Source organism: Lepidochelys kempii, chromosome 6 (genome assembly GCF_965140285.1).
Source record: "Lepidochelys kempii isolate rLepKem1 chromosome 6, rLepKem1.hap1, whole genome shotgun sequence".
NCBI lineage: Eukaryota > Metazoa > Chordata > Testudines > Cheloniidae > Lepidochelys > Lepidochelys kempii.
In genome coordinates, this window is record NC_136385.1 from 65613085 (window position 1) to 65630162 (window position 17078).

General features: G+C 43.9%; 1 protein-coding gene across 1 annotated transcript in view; it reads right to left on the reverse strand.

Moving 5' to 3' along the window:
* Positions 1 to 14845, reverse strand: part of DCAF5 (DDB1 and CUL4 associated factor 5) — a 111635-nt gene extending 96790 nt beyond the window's left edge. Inside the window, exon 1 of the mRNA XM_073348451.2 lies at positions 14599 to 14845. Coding sequence (XP_073204552.2) covers positions 14599 to 14812 — 214 coding nt within the window. The 5' untranslated portion in view covers positions 14813 to 14845. The remainder of the gene's footprint in view (positions 1 to 14598) is intronic.
* Positions 14846 to 17078: the final 2233 nt, after the last annotated feature.

The following is a 17078-nucleotide window of genomic DNA, read 5'->3' on the forward strand; positions in this document are numbered from 1 at the left end:
TTATGACAATCATGTCTTTTAGTTGTCACCACCCAGCAACACCAACAGTTTAGGCTCAAGCCTTCAATATGTAGGGGAGGTGATCAGCAACATTACCGTATTTCTATCAGATATTTCTTGAGATGCACATTGTAAGAGGGCTTTTTGTAGAGTCAAAATATAATTTAATATTCTATTATGGGAACAACATAAGACTGTAAAACCACCAGCCACAGGTCTACATTACCCAAATGCTCCTAGTTCTCAAATGTGACTACAATCAACTATGACTCACACAAACTCTGTTAATGCTGTAAAAGTGCATTTCCTGTCAATGAAATCTTTAAGAGTTAAGGAAATCACCAGGTAAGGCAACATTTGCATTCCCACCCCCCTCCCCCCATCCACCTCAGTTCACATTTTACTGTCTGAACGACAATATCCAGGGACACTCAGGAAGCTCATCTGTAAAATAAATTCCCTTTGACTTCCAACAGACATTCAGTCTGGCTCTGACAGAAGTTATGAAGGTTACTCAAGCAAGCATAAGCATTGCACAGCAGGGCTTCCCTGCTGCAGAACTTTGTACATTTAGTGCACGCGTTCGGAAGAGGAGGAATTACAATTTGGATGGGAAAGAGTCTTATCCATGCTACAATTTAACACTTTCAAGTACTGAGAGTTCAACATGAATTCCCTCTCCCTGTCGCCTCTATACATCCCCTTCTCTTTAATAGGTTCCTGTCCCCAGCAGCTCCCTTTTATGCCTCCTAGACATATGTAACACTCCTCTGCAAACCTCATCCACAGCCACTTGCAGACCAGCTAAAGTTTGGTACAGAGAGTATGGATTACCTCCTATGGCAGTGGTTCTCCAAGCCAGTCCACTGCTTGTTCAGGGAAAGCCCCTGGTGGGTCGGATTGGTTTGTTTACCTGCTGTGTCCGCAGGTTCGGCAGATCGCAGCTCCCACTGGCTGCGGTTTGCTGCTCCACGCCAATGCGAGCTGCGTGAAGGGCAGCCAGCATGTCCCTTGGAGACCATACCTCCATTGTACAACTACAACTCCTCCGTATTGCCAATATCTTAGGTATTTATATGGCTACTCCATTATGACACCATCTGAGCATCTCATTATCTTTAATAAATACTTATCCTCATACCAAACCTGTAAGATGGAGATAATAGCAATTCCCTATTTTACAGATGGGGACTGAAGCAATGAAAGACTAAGGCCTAGTCTACAATGAAAAATTTTGCTGGCATATAGTTATGCCAACTGGCAGAGAAGAGGGGAAGGGTAGAAACAATAACAGTGCACCTAACCAGCATCTCTACACCTGCAAATGCCCTAGTGTAGATGCAGCTATACTGCCAAAAGAGTCATTTTGCTGTAGAGCTTATTTCATTCGGGAAGCTGTTACAAGCTATACCAGCAAGAGAACTCTTTTGGCAGTATAAGTTGTATCTCCACTAGGAACATTTATTAGCAAAGCTATACCCACAAACCCTTTCTAGTGTAGACAAGGCCTAAGAAATTTGCCCACAATCACACAAAGTCTTTGGCAGAACCAGGCACTGAGTCCAGGTCTCTGAATCATAGGCTAGCACCCTACCCACTGGACCATCCTTTCTCTAGGACATGGTGGAAGAAGGCAAAGGGATTTTAGATTCACAGGTAAAGTTGCCTGAGAAGTACAGCTTGTAGCTCCTCTCTGAAGGCAAATCTCTCATGGCTCACTACAAGAAAGTCCAAGAGTCCCACTCCCGCTGGACTGGGACTCCCACTACCAAAGTTTAAGTCCAGAAGAACCTATGGTGGCACAGCTGGATGGATGGAGGGGCAGCACAGAGGAAGCTAAAATGTGGAGTTTATGTGTTACTGACCCCATCCCATCTAAAATGGTGGTTAGAATAACTAGTAGGTGTACGAATGGCAGTGCTTTACAGCATCATGGTAGCATTAGAGATAAGATTTGAATGACCCATGTAAATTGTTTTTAATTAAATTCCTTCTGAGTTGATATTTGCTATGCCGTTTCTCAGACAGAAAAGGAATGGTTCTGAAGTTTTATTTAATAAAAAAAAAATCCATTGAGTCATAATCTGTTGACAATTACTTGTATCATGATTTTTCCTGGTACTGATAATAAACTTAGACCTCTATATTATTTGCATTAGCAGGATATCCTTTCTTCAGGATTGGTACAACTATTGCCTTTAATCAGGGAAAAATAATAATGAAAGTAATTTTCAACAGAACAAGTCCAGTTTTAGAGAAACTAGTAGGCACACAACAATGAGATTTCAAACCAGGCCAAAGTTACACTGATCAAGACATTCACACTCGGAGTTCACAGGAAAAAAAGAAGTGAGAATGGGGATTAGAGATGTTTGCTTTTTTTCCAATCAACTTGAAGAAGGCATTTGATTTGATTTGGACGAAAGCATTAAGAAAAGTAGTAAAATCAAATGGAGTTCCAGATAGGGTAACTGCAATTGTAAAAGAAAATTATGTACTGAGACTCCTGCTGTGCCATAAGATTTGGTGGAAAATTAAGCAACTGGTTCAAGTCAAAGTTTAGGGTAAGACAAGGTGGCATGGAATCCCCATCGCTTTTCATCATAGTTCCTATTTTTAAGAAAGGAAAAAACATGATCCAGGTAACTACAGGCCTGTTAGTTTGACATCTATAGTATGCAAGGTCTTGGAAAAAATTTTGAAGGAGAAAGTAGTTAAGGACATTGAGGTCAATGGTAAATGGGACAAAATACAACATGGTTTTACAGAAGGTAGATCGTGCCAAACCAACCTGGTCTCCTTCTTTGAGAAAGTAACAGATATTTTAGACAAAGGAAATGCAGTGGATCTAATTTACCTAGATTTCAGTAAGGCATTTGATACGGTGCCACATGGGGAATTATTAGTTTAATTGGAAAAGATGGGGTTCAATATGAAAATTGAAAGGTGGATAAGGAATTGGTTAAAAGGAAGACTACAGCGGGTCAGACTGGAGGGAGGTTACCAGTGGAGTTCCTCAGGGATCGATTTGGGGACCAATCTTTTTATTACTGACTTCAGCACAAAAAGTAGGAGTGGGCTAATAAAGTTTGCGGATGATACAAAGCTGGGAGGTACTGCCAATTTAGAGACGGACTGGGATATCATACAGGAGCATCTGGATGACTTTGTAAACTGGAGTAATAGTAATAGGATGAAATTTAATAGTGAGAAGTGTAAGGTCATGCATTTAGGGATTAACAACAAGAATTTTAGTTATAAGCTGGGGATGCATCAATTAGAGGTAACGGAAGAGAAGGACCTTGGAGTATTGGTTGACCACAGGATGACTATGAGCCGCCAATGTGACATGGCCATGAAAAAAGCTAATGCAGATTTGGGATGCATCAGGCGAGGTATTTCCAGTAGAGATAAGGAGGTGTTAGTACTGTTATACAAGGCACTGGTGAGACCTCATCTGGAGTACTGTGTGCAGTTCTGGTCTCCCATGTTTAAGAAGGATGAATTCAAACTGGAACAGGTATAGAAAAGGGCAACTAGGATGATCCAAGGAATGGAAAACCTGTCTTACGAAAGGAGACTCAAAGAGCTTGACTTGCTTAGCTTAACCAAAAGAAGGTTGAGGGGAGATATGATTGCTATTTATCCCTCTGATATATTTATAGAGAGCAGAGAGGGAGAGGAATTATTTAAGCTCAGTACTAATGTGGACACAAGAACAAATGGATATAAACTGGCCATCGGGAAGTTTAGACTTGAAATTAGATGAAGGTTTCTAACCATCAGAGGAGTGAAGTTCTGGAATAGCCTTCCAAGAGAAGCAGTGGGGGCAAAAGACCTATCTGGCTTCAAGATTAAACTCGATAAGTTTATGGAGGAGATGGTATGATGGGATAACATGATTTTGGCAATTAATTGATCTTTAACTATTCATGGTAAATAGGCCCAATAGCCTGTGATGGGATGTTAGATGGGGTGGGATCTGAGTTACTATGGAGAATTCTTTCCTGGATATCTGGCTGGTGAATCTTGCCCACATGCTCAGGGTTCAGCTGATCGCCATATTTGGGGTTGGGAAGGAATTTTCCTCCAGGGCAGATTGGAAGAGACCCTGGGGTTTTTTTCGCCTTCCTCTGTAGCATGGAGATTGCTGGAGGATTCTCTGCTGGAGGATTTGCTGCACCTTGAAGTCTTTAAACCATGATTTAAGGACTTCAATAGCTCAGACATAGGTGAGAGGTTTATTGCAGGAGTGGGTGGGTAAGATTCTGTGGCCTGCATTGTGCAGGAGGTCAGACTAGATGATCATAATGGTCCCTTCTGACCTTAATATCTAGGAGTCTATGTTCTTAAATTGGATGTCAAGAATGGTAAACAAGTTGGAGGGTATGGTACTCTAATCTAGAGTTAAGCGCTTTACTTATTCAGATGACATCATACAACTGGCAAAGATGTTTGAATTAGTGAGTATACTCTTTGCTACTTTGGAAAATTGGTGTAGTCAATTTAGAGTTACAATAAATGCTAAGATGAAAGGGTTTTAATTTTGGAAAAGGGACAATACATAAAGCATTGAAATGCAGCTGTGGTGAAGTTGCAGAACAAGTAAAAATCACACATGTACCTAGGAAGCTTGATGAGTGCTGATGGTTCCATCAAGGAAGAGGTTAAACAGAGTTATACTTTAGCTACAAGTGCTGCACAGAAATTGTTGAAATCATGAACTGATAACAGTATATTTGGTATCAAAGTGATAATTCATCAAACCAGAGTATTACCAGTATTACTCTATGGTCCAGAAGCAGCTGCATTAAATGAAACTATTATCAGAAGGCTGGAGAGAGGTGAGATGAAAATTCTTCAGAAGATGGCAGGTGTAAAGTGGAATGATTTTAAGAAAATAAAGTTAGGAGGAGAGCAGATGAGAAATCATGGTACTGGATTGACTGCAATAGAAAATATTACAATGGTGGGGAAGAGTGTAGAAGACAAACAGATGACAGGATGCCAAAGAAAATAATGCAAACACAACAGAGGTCAGTCTGACCTAGAGGCTAACTACCACCTAGATGGTGGGACACCGCATGCAGGGACATGATCAGGCTGGACTTAATGGGCGAATGAGCCATGGACAGGAACGAATGGTGACACTTGTACTGCACCTGTAAAGCTGCTTTGGAATGAGAAGAGGAGTCATAGAACGGTACATAATGACTCCTCCTCTTAAAACGTTGCATCTACTTTCCTTACTCCGACAAATCAGAGGTCTCTTGGCCTGAAGTGTAGTTTTACTCATAGAAGTAACTATATCAAGATAGCATATTCATTCTCAACAGAACTTCTCTCCTTGAGGGTATTCAGATACCCCATCTATTTAGTTTAAATTAGTACCCAAGTGTTTACAGCATTTTGGTCATATCAGCACTTGCTGAACCAGTACAGCTAAGATCCACAAGGAGTAAGGGAAATCCAATGTAACAAAACTAAAATCCCAATCAGTTATACCTGTGCCACTGTAGACAGAGACATTGAACAGGTGCCAGAGGCCTAATTTGGACTGCCAAACCTTTATTAATAGTAATGATGTGCAAAATGGGAAGAACTCAGTTAAACTCACAGATCCTGGGTTATGTTTGCAAGATTGGCGGTTTGAAAATTGAGCATGAAACTCCACAATCCCATTTTTAGTCACTTTTCAGATGGAATCACATTTTAAAGGCTTTAAACTTGCCAAGTAATTTAGTCGTCAATGAGGACAAGGGCCTTTAATCATTAGGGGTCAAACTCTGGCTTCTTGCCTCAGCCTCCCATATGAAGCTGTCAGCCACGTAGAGAAATATGCTAAAGAAAAATCTACCTCCAGGACAACCTGGGAAGTGATCACCCTTCCCTACAATCCCAATTCCTCTATACAGTATAAAACAAAACCCCCACATCAGTCAGTATGTTCTCCTTACTCTAAGGCTGCAGTGACTCTAGCACTTGGGAGAGGGGTAGGTAGCATTCCTGTACCCTACTCAAAGGTGTTATACTAAGGTAGCAGCTACACTAGTAATTTAACCCTTTCCTAGCAGAATTGCAGGGCCATAAGTTTAACCAGAAACCATTCACTGCCTTCACATTAGCCATACTGAACCACTGCAGTTTTGCCCCACATACACATTCGTGCTTCCCTGAACTGCTTCAGCTGATGCCTTCTGAGTGGGTAGCTATCCAACAGGTCTCAACACTATGGATTCTGGGAGATGAGAATCCACCTTGGGACAGTAGCAGAAACTTAAAATGTTTCAGTACTGTTCACACTAGCCCTAAAATGATACAGACTGACCCAGTATTTAGCCTTGCTGAAAGCAAATCTACTCTCAACAATATTTGTTAGGCATTGTAAACCATCTGGATCACTTATGTATGGACACACAAATATTATACAAGTATGCTAGGAAGGACTAAGCAGCTCTTCACAGAGTTCCTCTAATGTATACAAAGCCTAAGTGAGCTCCCTGAGCCTCTCTACTTCTGGTATACACCAGGACCAAACATTGAGGAACCAGTGCCCCAGAGAGGTGACACCCCCAATCCCAATTGCCAAAAACCTATTGACCAACCATCTAGAGCGGAGTGTCCCCACATTTGCAAGGGAATTGCATGCACTTTTATGCCAGGACTGCATGTGGCCCTTTTTAAATGTACTTAGTAACACGATTCCCCTAACAGAAAGAGGTAAAACTTCTCTAGTGTTGTTGCTAAGGTCATCTCATTACCCTGCTTCTGATCCACACTCCTTCGGACTTGCCTGGCAACAGAATGAGAGGTGCATTACCAAACTCTCTCTCTCTCTCTCATCCCTACAAGCTTCTAATTAAAACTTACAATCATAGGCAGGTCACTTAAATATTATTTTGTGTGGGGAAGAGCAGCAGAGTGGGAAAAAAAAGCAGAAAAATGTATACAAAGATTAAGGAAACCTAGGACCATAATACCCTCCAGAAATTCTCTTGGTGATGCAGTTTAAACCAGAAGAAACTAGGAGGCATTGATAAACACATACTTGTGTTTATCAAAGATAACAGGGATGCATAGGGGGAGATGGGCAAATGCACGAACAAGAAAACATACCAAAAAGCAAGGCTTGAAAACACATTATGTAACACCTACTAGCCCAAGAATAAAAGTTCATTAGTTAGGATTCCTCTACCACATCACCTCTTTAAAGCCACACCCTCCAGAAACCTCACCCCTGTAATTTAAAGGAATCAAATAGTTGAGTATAAATTTACTGTGTGCTATACTTAACTCTTACACATAGTCAATCAACCTCAATTTTTTTTGTAATGTAACTTGCTCTCAAGGCTGTGGAAAAGCAGGAAAAAAAAAACCAAACTGTTGAATAAGCTTGAAAACTTTCACATTTATTGGTCCAATAATATATCTACCAAATAATATCTGATGAGCTACAGAGGAAAGTGTTTTTTTTTTTTCCCCAAATCCTTCAACTAATTTCACTGAATAGTATTCAGCCACCCTTACTTACCTCTCTTCCTTATTTGTGAGGCCTTTCCCTTCCTAGTGTCATTCTATTTTTCATCGTCTTTCCTACTGTAAATCACGATGCATCTTGTTGCAAGGGCTTGCCTATATGGCCTCACAGTTCGAGCTACAGTATGCTTGCATGCTGTGCTGTAACTCCCCTATGTGTTACGCTGCAGGCACAAATTAAAAGGTACTTAGTTAGCATTAATTTAATCCATATGCGCTGCAATTCATTCCCTCCAAACTGCAGGGCCACATGGACATAGACTAAGGGGTGGTCTTCAGGGTTTGTCTCCTCCTTTCCTTTCCTCTATCCCCCACTTACATCTCTCGCTCTCTCCTTATACATTGTATTTTCTACTTCCTCCCTTCCAGTCTCCTTTCTTCTCCTACTTCTGCCCCCTAAACGTCAGTGTCTCTCTCTGAAGTGCCAGTATCAATTTTACAATTAAGGAATCCACAACAGAAAGAGTAAGACCCTCAAGACTGATGGGTTAGGCTTAGAGCCTCGCTAGAAATTTTCTATCACATTTGAAGTGAATTAGACAAGGAGCTCCCAAATGTAGACACCCTAAAAAAAAGCGGGGGGGGGGGGGGGATTCCTCACCAAGGTTCAAGAAACTCAATTTCTTTTGACACTTTGTAGCACCAATAAAAATATTAAAATGAGAGAACTTACTTTACTGGATTTATCCACGCGAGATCTGATACACAGGACCAACGTTGATCAAATTTTTAATTAAGATGTAAAATATCAACATTAGGATGGTACACTGAAATCCTATTTTAAAATTTATTGGTGACAAAGGCCTGTCCACACTGGGGAAATTCTTCCCAAAAATTTTAACTGGAAAACCAGTTGGAGCTATAATGTAAACCAGATTTAGGCAATCAGAAATGCATTTACTGAACCAGTAAGTAGCCTTGCAAATTCCCTTAGGACCCACTGCTTCTGACAACAGTGTCAGGAAGAGTTGGATATGTACCCAGAGGACATTCCAAATAATACAGTGAAGAACTGTGCTAACTGAATCAGTATGTCTAGAGTGAATGCACTATTCCACTTGTGCTTAAATTGGCACCATTGAAGGCTAAGTTACAAACAATTTAATTGTCTAATCGAGACACAGACTATAATGACCGGAGCACTAGAATAATTATATCAAGACAGTTAAATTGTGCAACTGGGAAACTGTTTGTATTCCTCTGCTCACATTCCCAGGCTACTATGGGCTTAGTAAGCATCTCCCCTACTTCATCCCTGCCTCAGCATCCCGACTGTTTTGACAGAGCAGTGTCCCAGCTAGCCTAACCTTCCCTTAGCTTTCCTACAAGATCTCTGTCAAGCTTTCTTAGAACTACAATACCCACCTGCAGAAGTAAAGAAACAGATTGATAGAGCCAGAAGAGTTCCCAGAAGTTACCTACTACAGGACAGGCCTAACAAAGAAAATAACAGAACGCCACTAGCCGTCACCTTCAGCCCCCAACTAAAACCCCTCCAACGCATTATTAAGGATCTACAACCTATCCTAAAGGATGACCCAACACTCTCACAAATCTTGGGAGACAGGCCAGTCCTTGCCTACAGACAGCCCCGCAACCTGAAGCAAATACTCACCAACAACCACATACCACACAACAGAACCACTAACCCAGGAACTTATCCTTGCAACAAAGCCCGTTGCCAACTGTGCCCACATATCTATTCAGGGGACACCATCACAGGGCCTAATAACATCAGCCACACTATCAGAGGCTCGTTCACCTGCACATCCACCAATGTGATATATGCCATCATGTGCCAGCAATGCCCCTCTGCCATGTACATTGGTCAAACTGGACAGTCTCTACGTAAAAGAATAAATGGACACAAATCAGATGTCAAGAATTATAACATTCATAAACCAGTCGGAGAACACTTCAATCTCTCTGGTCACGCGATCACAGACATGAAGGTCGCTATCTTAAAACAAAAAAACTTCAAATCCAGACTCCAGCGAGAAACTGCTGAATTGGAATTCATTTGCAAATTGGATACTATTAATTTAGGCTTAAATAGAGACTTGGAGTGGCTAAGTCATTATGCAAGGTAGCCTGTTTCCTCTTGTTTTTTCCTACCCCCCCCCCCCCAGATGTTCTGGTTTAACTTGGATTTTAACTTGAAGAGTGGTCAGTTTGGATGAGCTATTACCAGCAGGAGAGTGAGTTTGTGTGTGTATGGGGGTGGGGGGGATGTGAGAACCTGGATTTATGCAGGAAATAGCCCAGCTTAATTGTCATGCACATTGTGTAAAGAGTTATCACTTTGGATGGGCTATCACCAGCAGGAGAGTGAATTTGTGTGGGGGGGTGGAGGGTGAGAAAACCTGGATTTGTGCTGGAAATCACTTTAGATAAGCTATTACCAGCAGGACAGTGGGGTGGGAATAGGTATTGTTTCATATTCTCTGTGTATATATAAAGCCTGCTGCAGTTTCCACGATATGCATCTGAAGAAGTGAGCTGTAGCTCACGAAAGCTTATGCTCTAATAAATTGGTTAGTCTCTAAGGTGCCACAAGTCCTCCTTTTCTTCTCCCCAATGAATGTCATTGCCTGCCTCTTCTGCTGTTCATAGTTTAAACATTAAAAATGCCTTTAAAAATGATCAGGCTCTTTTTGGTTTAGCTTTAATAAAGTCTGTACTTTTTAAGGGTATTGAATTTAATGGGGAATCCATAATGCTTCTGCCTTTTAAACACCTAATTCTTAAATGAGCAACTAAGCACCTGTCTGCCATTACCCTATAATGCAAAACACTCTCGATTTTCAGATTTCAGTGATAGCCGTGTTAGTCTGTATCAGCAAAAAAAAAAAAAAAAACCCACGAGGAGTCCTTGTGGCACCTTACAGACTAACAAATTGATTTGGGCAGAAGCTTTCATGGGCTAGAACCCACTTCATCAGATGTATGAAGTAAAAGATACAGGAGCAGACCTGCACATCTACCAATGTGATATATGCCAGCAATGCCCCTCTGCCATGTACATTGGCCAAACCAGACAGTCTCTACACAAAAGAATAAATGGACACAAATCTGGCATAAAAAATCATAACATTCAAAAATAAGTAGAACACTTCAATCTCTCTGGTCACTCAATAACAGACCTCGAAGTGGCAATTCTTCAACACAAAAACTTCAAAAACAGACTCCAACGTGAAGCTGCAGAACTGGAATTAATTTGCAAACTAGATACCATCAGTTTAGGACTGAATAAAGACTGGGAGTGGTTGGGTCATTACAAAACCTAAACTTAATTTCCCCAATACTAATTTCGCCCTACTGTTACTTACACCTTCTTGTCAACGGTCTGTAATGGGCACTCTCTTACCACTTCAAAAGTTATTTCTCCTCCCTTGGTATCCTGCTGTTAATTGATTTATCTCATTAGACTGACCTAACACTTGGTAAAGCAACCCACATCCTTTCATGTATTTATACCTGCTCCTATATCTTTTACTTCATACATCTGATGAAGTGGGTTCTAGCCCATGAAAGCTTATGCCCAAATAAATTAATTAGTCTCTAAGGTGCCACAAGGACTCCTCGTTTTTGTTTTTTTTACTCTCGATTTTGTGGTCACTTATAAGGGGAAACAGTTTGCAACAAATGGCTATGATACCCAGAGAAAATGAGAAATTCAGACTATCGATACAAAGCCAAAGTTAAGGTAGTTAAGTACACAGTGTAAATTCTCTTAATTCCTAATATCTGAGTTTCTAGTAAGAAACCTCAACCATTAGAGTCACAAAATTCAGTTATGATTTTGTTTTTTTAAATGTATTACAATGTTAGTATTTTTTTCCTCGTGATTTCCTGAGATCTGAAAGAATACAGCTCCATTGATATATACCTCCTAAACTCTATAGAAGGGAAGTGCATCTCCTGTAGACCACAGATGTGCAAGAGAGGATATTCCTTCCTGTGAATTTTATTAACACTGTAGATGGGGAATTCCTCTCCTTTCCTATGAATCTGCAGATATTCATTAGAGAGAAGCCCTATCTAGGAAGTGGATACACACTGAGGTAACTGCATCAATTCCATCACAAGACTGAAGGGGCTCCTAAGGCAATGTTTCCCAAACGGTGGGTCCCGACAGACCACTGGGTCACAGAGAGGTTCCAGAAGGGTTGTCACATCCAGGGATGGCTTAACCATTCACTAGGCCCTGCCTGAGGCAAACATACACTTTCCCTGGCCCAGTGTGGAAGGGAGGTGCGTTGGAGAGTTAGCCTGCCTTGCATTCACCCCACAGCAGTGGTTCCTGTCCCGCAGTGCTGGGTCCAGCTCCCGGCATTGCAACACCACTCACTCAAATTTGGCCCAGGTACCCCATGGCAGAGGGGCAGATGGCCAAATCTAAGGCTATGTCTACACTATGGACCTTACAGCTGCACCTCTGCAAGGTCTCTTGTGTAGCCGCTCTATGCCAGTTGGAGAGAGCTCTCCCCCTGGCATAATTAAACCAATGAGTGGCAGTAGCTATGGCAGCAGGAAACACTCTCCTGCCAACGTAGCGGCAGCACTTTTGTCAATGAAACTTATGTCGGTCAAGGGGGGTGTTTTCTTCATACCCCTGACCAACAAAAGTGCTAGTGTAGACAAAGCCTGGATTAGTGTTGAAAGTCCATGCGCCAGATCACAATAACTACAGTGGGGAGCCAGGCCCAGCCCCGCAGGGCAGGAGCCACTGCTTTGGCGTGAATGCGGTGTGGGCTCACCCTCCAATGCACCCCATCCCTTTGGGTTCCTCCTCACCAGGCCATGATTAGGATTATGATGCCAGGGTGAAGGGTGCATATATGTAATGGTGAGTAGTAAAAAAAAAAAAAAAAAAAAAAAAGACAAAATGCAGTTAGTGGGTCACCTTAGTAAAAAGTGTGGGAATCAATGTCCAAAGGCTTTTCCAAGCAGCAGCAGCAATGTGAAACTAACACGATTCATGCCAGTTTCTCTTGCTGTCTACATGCTTCTTAATAGCAGCAAAACACACTGGTCATTTGTGTGTCTGTCACAGATTAGGAAAGCTAAGAGCAGCAGCAAAGGCACTTGAGCTGTCCGTGGATTTAGGGCTTGTCTACACAGAGACATTTACAAGCATAACTATATTGCTATAACTGGCCACATGGACACTCTTACTCCAGGATAAATGTCCACATGGGGTGTTACCATGGTATTATAGCGGTATAATTATGCTCCTAAATTTCCTTGTGTAGACAAGCTCTAGGGAAATGTAGGTTTTCTTTTCTAACCATTATGACTAGAATTTTTCTTTAATTAGTTTCTGCAGCAGTTGTTGGCATTTGCCTGGAAAAGATTCTTACTCAGCCCTGTCAAATTGGGTTTTGCAAGCACAAGTGTTGCTACAATACACTATGGTGAGGCAAAAAGCACCCATTATGCCCCCTTTCCCCCCCCCCCCCCCAGTGTCTCCAATTACTGTTCACAGCATATCAGATAGCCCCCAGGCAAAATCCTGAACATTTCTCCTGTTTGGTTTGCATCAAGTATGTTAGGACTCTTACAAATGAGAATCCATTTTTAAAGCTAAGGCGGCAAGAGACATAAATCCCCATGATGTGCCATTAGTACATGTGATTATTGCTAGCAGAAGGCCAGAGAAGCAGGAAAAGTCAATTTCTCTCTTTACCCCATTTTGGAGGAGGGCAGACCTTTATTTTGGAGGAAAGGTATAATCCCCTTTTCCAACCCTATGGGGTGGAGGACCTTTTGCAATACACACACGCACAGTTTGGAAGACCATGACTGTCAGTAAGGGGAAGTGACACTCCTCTCCTGTCTCTCATGTCCCCATTTTGGGAAGCTTGGCTGTCTGGAGTGGGAGGGAAGCTGGTATCCCCCTCCCACACACAGGGAGAAAGGCCTTGGTGGGGGGCTGTGATACACTCCAGTCTGGAGGGTCTTGATCCCTTCCCATCCACCCCGCAGTCGGGGGCCCCTGGCTCGGGGAGGGGAGCTGCAGGCAGCCCTTTCCTTACATCGGACGGGCGCTGGATCCCCTCCCCAGGCGGTGCTGTGACCCTCCCCCGGGTTGGGAGTCTCGGGCTAGGTACGGAGAACTGCAACCTCGAGCCCCAGCAGAGACAATCTGGACGCTGGGCGAGCCTGGTCCGGCCTCCCCTCCCCTGGGCGGAATAGGCCATCGATTCCCCGGCCTGTCGCTAAGAGGAGCCCAGGAGAGCGAGGCCTGCAGCTCCCAGCAAAGCCCCGGCCTGGAGTTTGCTCCCTGCCCCTCCGCGCGGAAGGGGAGCGAGGCGTGAAGCACCGCAGGGGAGAAGGCACCTGCGGCAGCCCCGGGGGGACCCGGGCACGGCGCCCCGAGGCCGCTCTCCCTCCCGCCCCCAGGTAGCGGTTGACCTCAAGCCGGGCCCCCCTGCTACCTGACAGCGCCCGCACCCCAGCCCCGTGAGCCGGCCACCCCGCAGCCAGGAACGGGCACCGCCACCCGCCGGCGGGGAGATCCACCCCGCGGCCCCATCCCCCTCAACGGCGGCCCAGGAGCGACCCGAGCCTCCCAAATCCACCCAGGGTAGGGCAGGGCTGCCCCCCGGAACCCCCCCCCCAGCGCGTACATGCCCCCCAGCAGCCCCCCGCCCTCCCCAGTCAGTGACCCGCCCCACTGCACCTCCCGACTCGCCCCAGCCCCGGCTGGTCGCTGGGACATGTCACCGGGCTCTGACAATTTCAGCCCAGCTGGCGCCGCGCAGTAAAGCGCATGAAACCCCCTGTACCGCCCCCCCGGTGCCAAACACTTTCCTGCAAACTTTGTTGGGGATTCACGCCCCACCCCCCAATAAAATAATACAAAAATGGGATGCGAACCTGTCAACCATTTTAGATCCCTCCTTGGGGAACACTCGCCCCTTGCGGGGGTGGGGGGGGGGCTGGAAACGCCACCACAATCCCCCCCTTTCCTCGGGTGAGCTGGGGTGGGGAGGGAGGCGAGATAGCCGCGGGGGGGCTGGCAAGGACTGGGGCGGGGGGGGAGGATGTTTGCTTTACCTGAGACTAGCCACTGGCCTCCATTGTTGGAGAATTCAATGGCATTGACACAGCCGAAGTGGCCCAGTAGGTCCTTCTTGTAGAGGTTTCTGCAGCCCCGCAGGCGTCTCCTCTGAAAGTCCTGGGTGAGCAGCGGGTCTCCCTGCAAGCCCCGCTGGGACAAGAAGCCCACCACCGACCTCATGCTGCCCCCCGGCCCAGATCTCCTCTTCATGCTGCTGCCTCTGCTGCTGCTCCCCACCGCCCCCCCCCCACCTTTTCCCCTCCCCCCCTTGTTATGGTTATGATGATTTTTCTTTAGCCAGCCATAGCAGAGAGAGGTGTTAGACACTCCGTTGCTTCCTGATCCCCCTTAAACTCCTCCCCCGCCTCCCCCCAGCAGCTGATCCACAGCTGCAGCCTTTTCCTTAATGCAATTCTTCTGCTGCCTGGGTTTGTTTGAATGTTGCTGGTGGTGGCAACGCATTTGGGTGTTCAATGGCTAACGCTGGCGTATAATAACTCGCAGACTTGCTTATGAGGGCATCCTGTTTTTGCTCTTCAACTTATTTCAAACACCCCTTCCCCCCGCCCTCCAGAAAATCGCTGCGGAAGTACTTTCTTTCTGCCCCTACGGTCGGATCAAGGTGTCGTATCGTTTCCCATTTGGAGGGTTACCGTCTGAAGGCACTACTCTTTTGGATGGGGGCAGGAGTTCGTGCGAAGGGTGTAAAAGGGGGCAGCAGCAGCACTATGCCTGACGTTAGTATCTGTTGCCTCTCAAATGCAGCGTGGCCGCTGATCCTCAGAAAACTCTACATTTCCTGGAGTTCAGCGTATGTAATAAAACCAGTAGGTTTCAGGGTCCCTGGAATTCGTTCCCCTTTGCACTGACTAGTAGGGGCTTTCTTCTCCATGCAGTTCCTAGTAGTGGGAAATTGCTGAAATGCAGCTAATTTTTGGGATGGTGAAGGATAAATCTATATTAACACCATGTCAATTTCCTGGGTGTCAGCTTCTTCAGGGCAAGGATAGCCCTAAAAAAACCCAGTTGGGGTTACCCCAAAATGAGCCTGGAGGGAAAAGACTGTTTCTCCAGCAAAGCTGCAAAATAACGCCTTGAGACAGACATTACCATTAATGGGGATGCTTTCATAGAAGTTCACCTTGAAGAAAAGGGGGGGGAAAAGTGACCTTTCTTTTAAATCTCAAAAAATCTTGAAACTGTGGGAGTTGAGTATAAGGAATAAGGACTAAGGAAGGCTTTTCTAAAGTGGGTTCCAGCCTATTCTGATACTTGCTAAGAGCTCTTTGAGACACAAATGCTGGGACATGTAACCCAGTAACTGGGAAGAAAAAGAGTTTGGGGGGGGGGGTGGAATTGGCAGAACCTGTGAAATTTGTACTGGAAAATGTTGGTGAATTCTTCCTTCACCCCCAAAATGGTAAATTTCTACAGGATTTCCTTTTATCAACCAATGGTGATTTTTTGGAAAAAAAATTGCTCTTTTCCCTCCCCTTGTCTGCCCTGAAAACTTATGAATTTCAGCAAGGTTTCCCACTTCCAATCTACTGGATTGCTGCGGATCTATCCTCATGAGATGCAGTGAAATTCGGCAGGATTTCTTTCCCAAATCTGGTGTATCACCTTGCTATGCTGCAGTACCTGTGTGCGTGGAAGGGGGAGAAAACTATTTTTATTTTTATATTTATATTTATTTTATTTATTATTTTATTTTATTTTCTGTTCTACAGAGCCATATTTTTAAATTTTAACACCAGATACCATTGTAAGACAAAAGGAAAATAATTTTAAAAGCAATGGAAATACAATATAGACATTCTCTATGGCCCCCATCTTGCAAAGACACACACGCTCAATTTTATACACTGTAAGTAGCCTTAGGATTTTTAGATGCACAATTCCTAATGGGTGCAGGTTAGTACCTGTGGAAGTTGTAGTTTAGGCAAGGCTCAGAGGGTGGGAAACATCTCTGAGCCTTATCTATGTAAAGATGCCCATGTTGGGAATTATGAGCCCCCAAAATCCTAGTGTAGACAAGATAGAAAAAAAATGTCTTTACTTCGTGACCAAAACTGTTGTGTAGCATTATTGTGCACTCTTAAATAGCTGCCATGTTCAATCTCAGCGGTGACTGCTTTGCAATAGAAGATGAAATGATTTTGTTCTAAAAGGCAGTAAAAAAAAGGTTTATAGAAAGACCATATAATCCAATAAATCACACTTTTTAGCCAACAACACTCTAAGCACTATTTTTAGTAGCAAACCTTTCAATTATATTAAAAATAGGAGATTTGACCATTTAAAGTGTGCAGCTTTTGTTTTAGACAGCATTCTTTCAAATGAATGAAATGTTAGTATGTGAAAATGTCTCCAAATACACTGTTTGAACCCAAAAGATAATACATGCATAATAGTAATTTGACAAGAACATCCAACCATGGTGTGTTAGCTGAATGTTTCTGATACTATGATCACC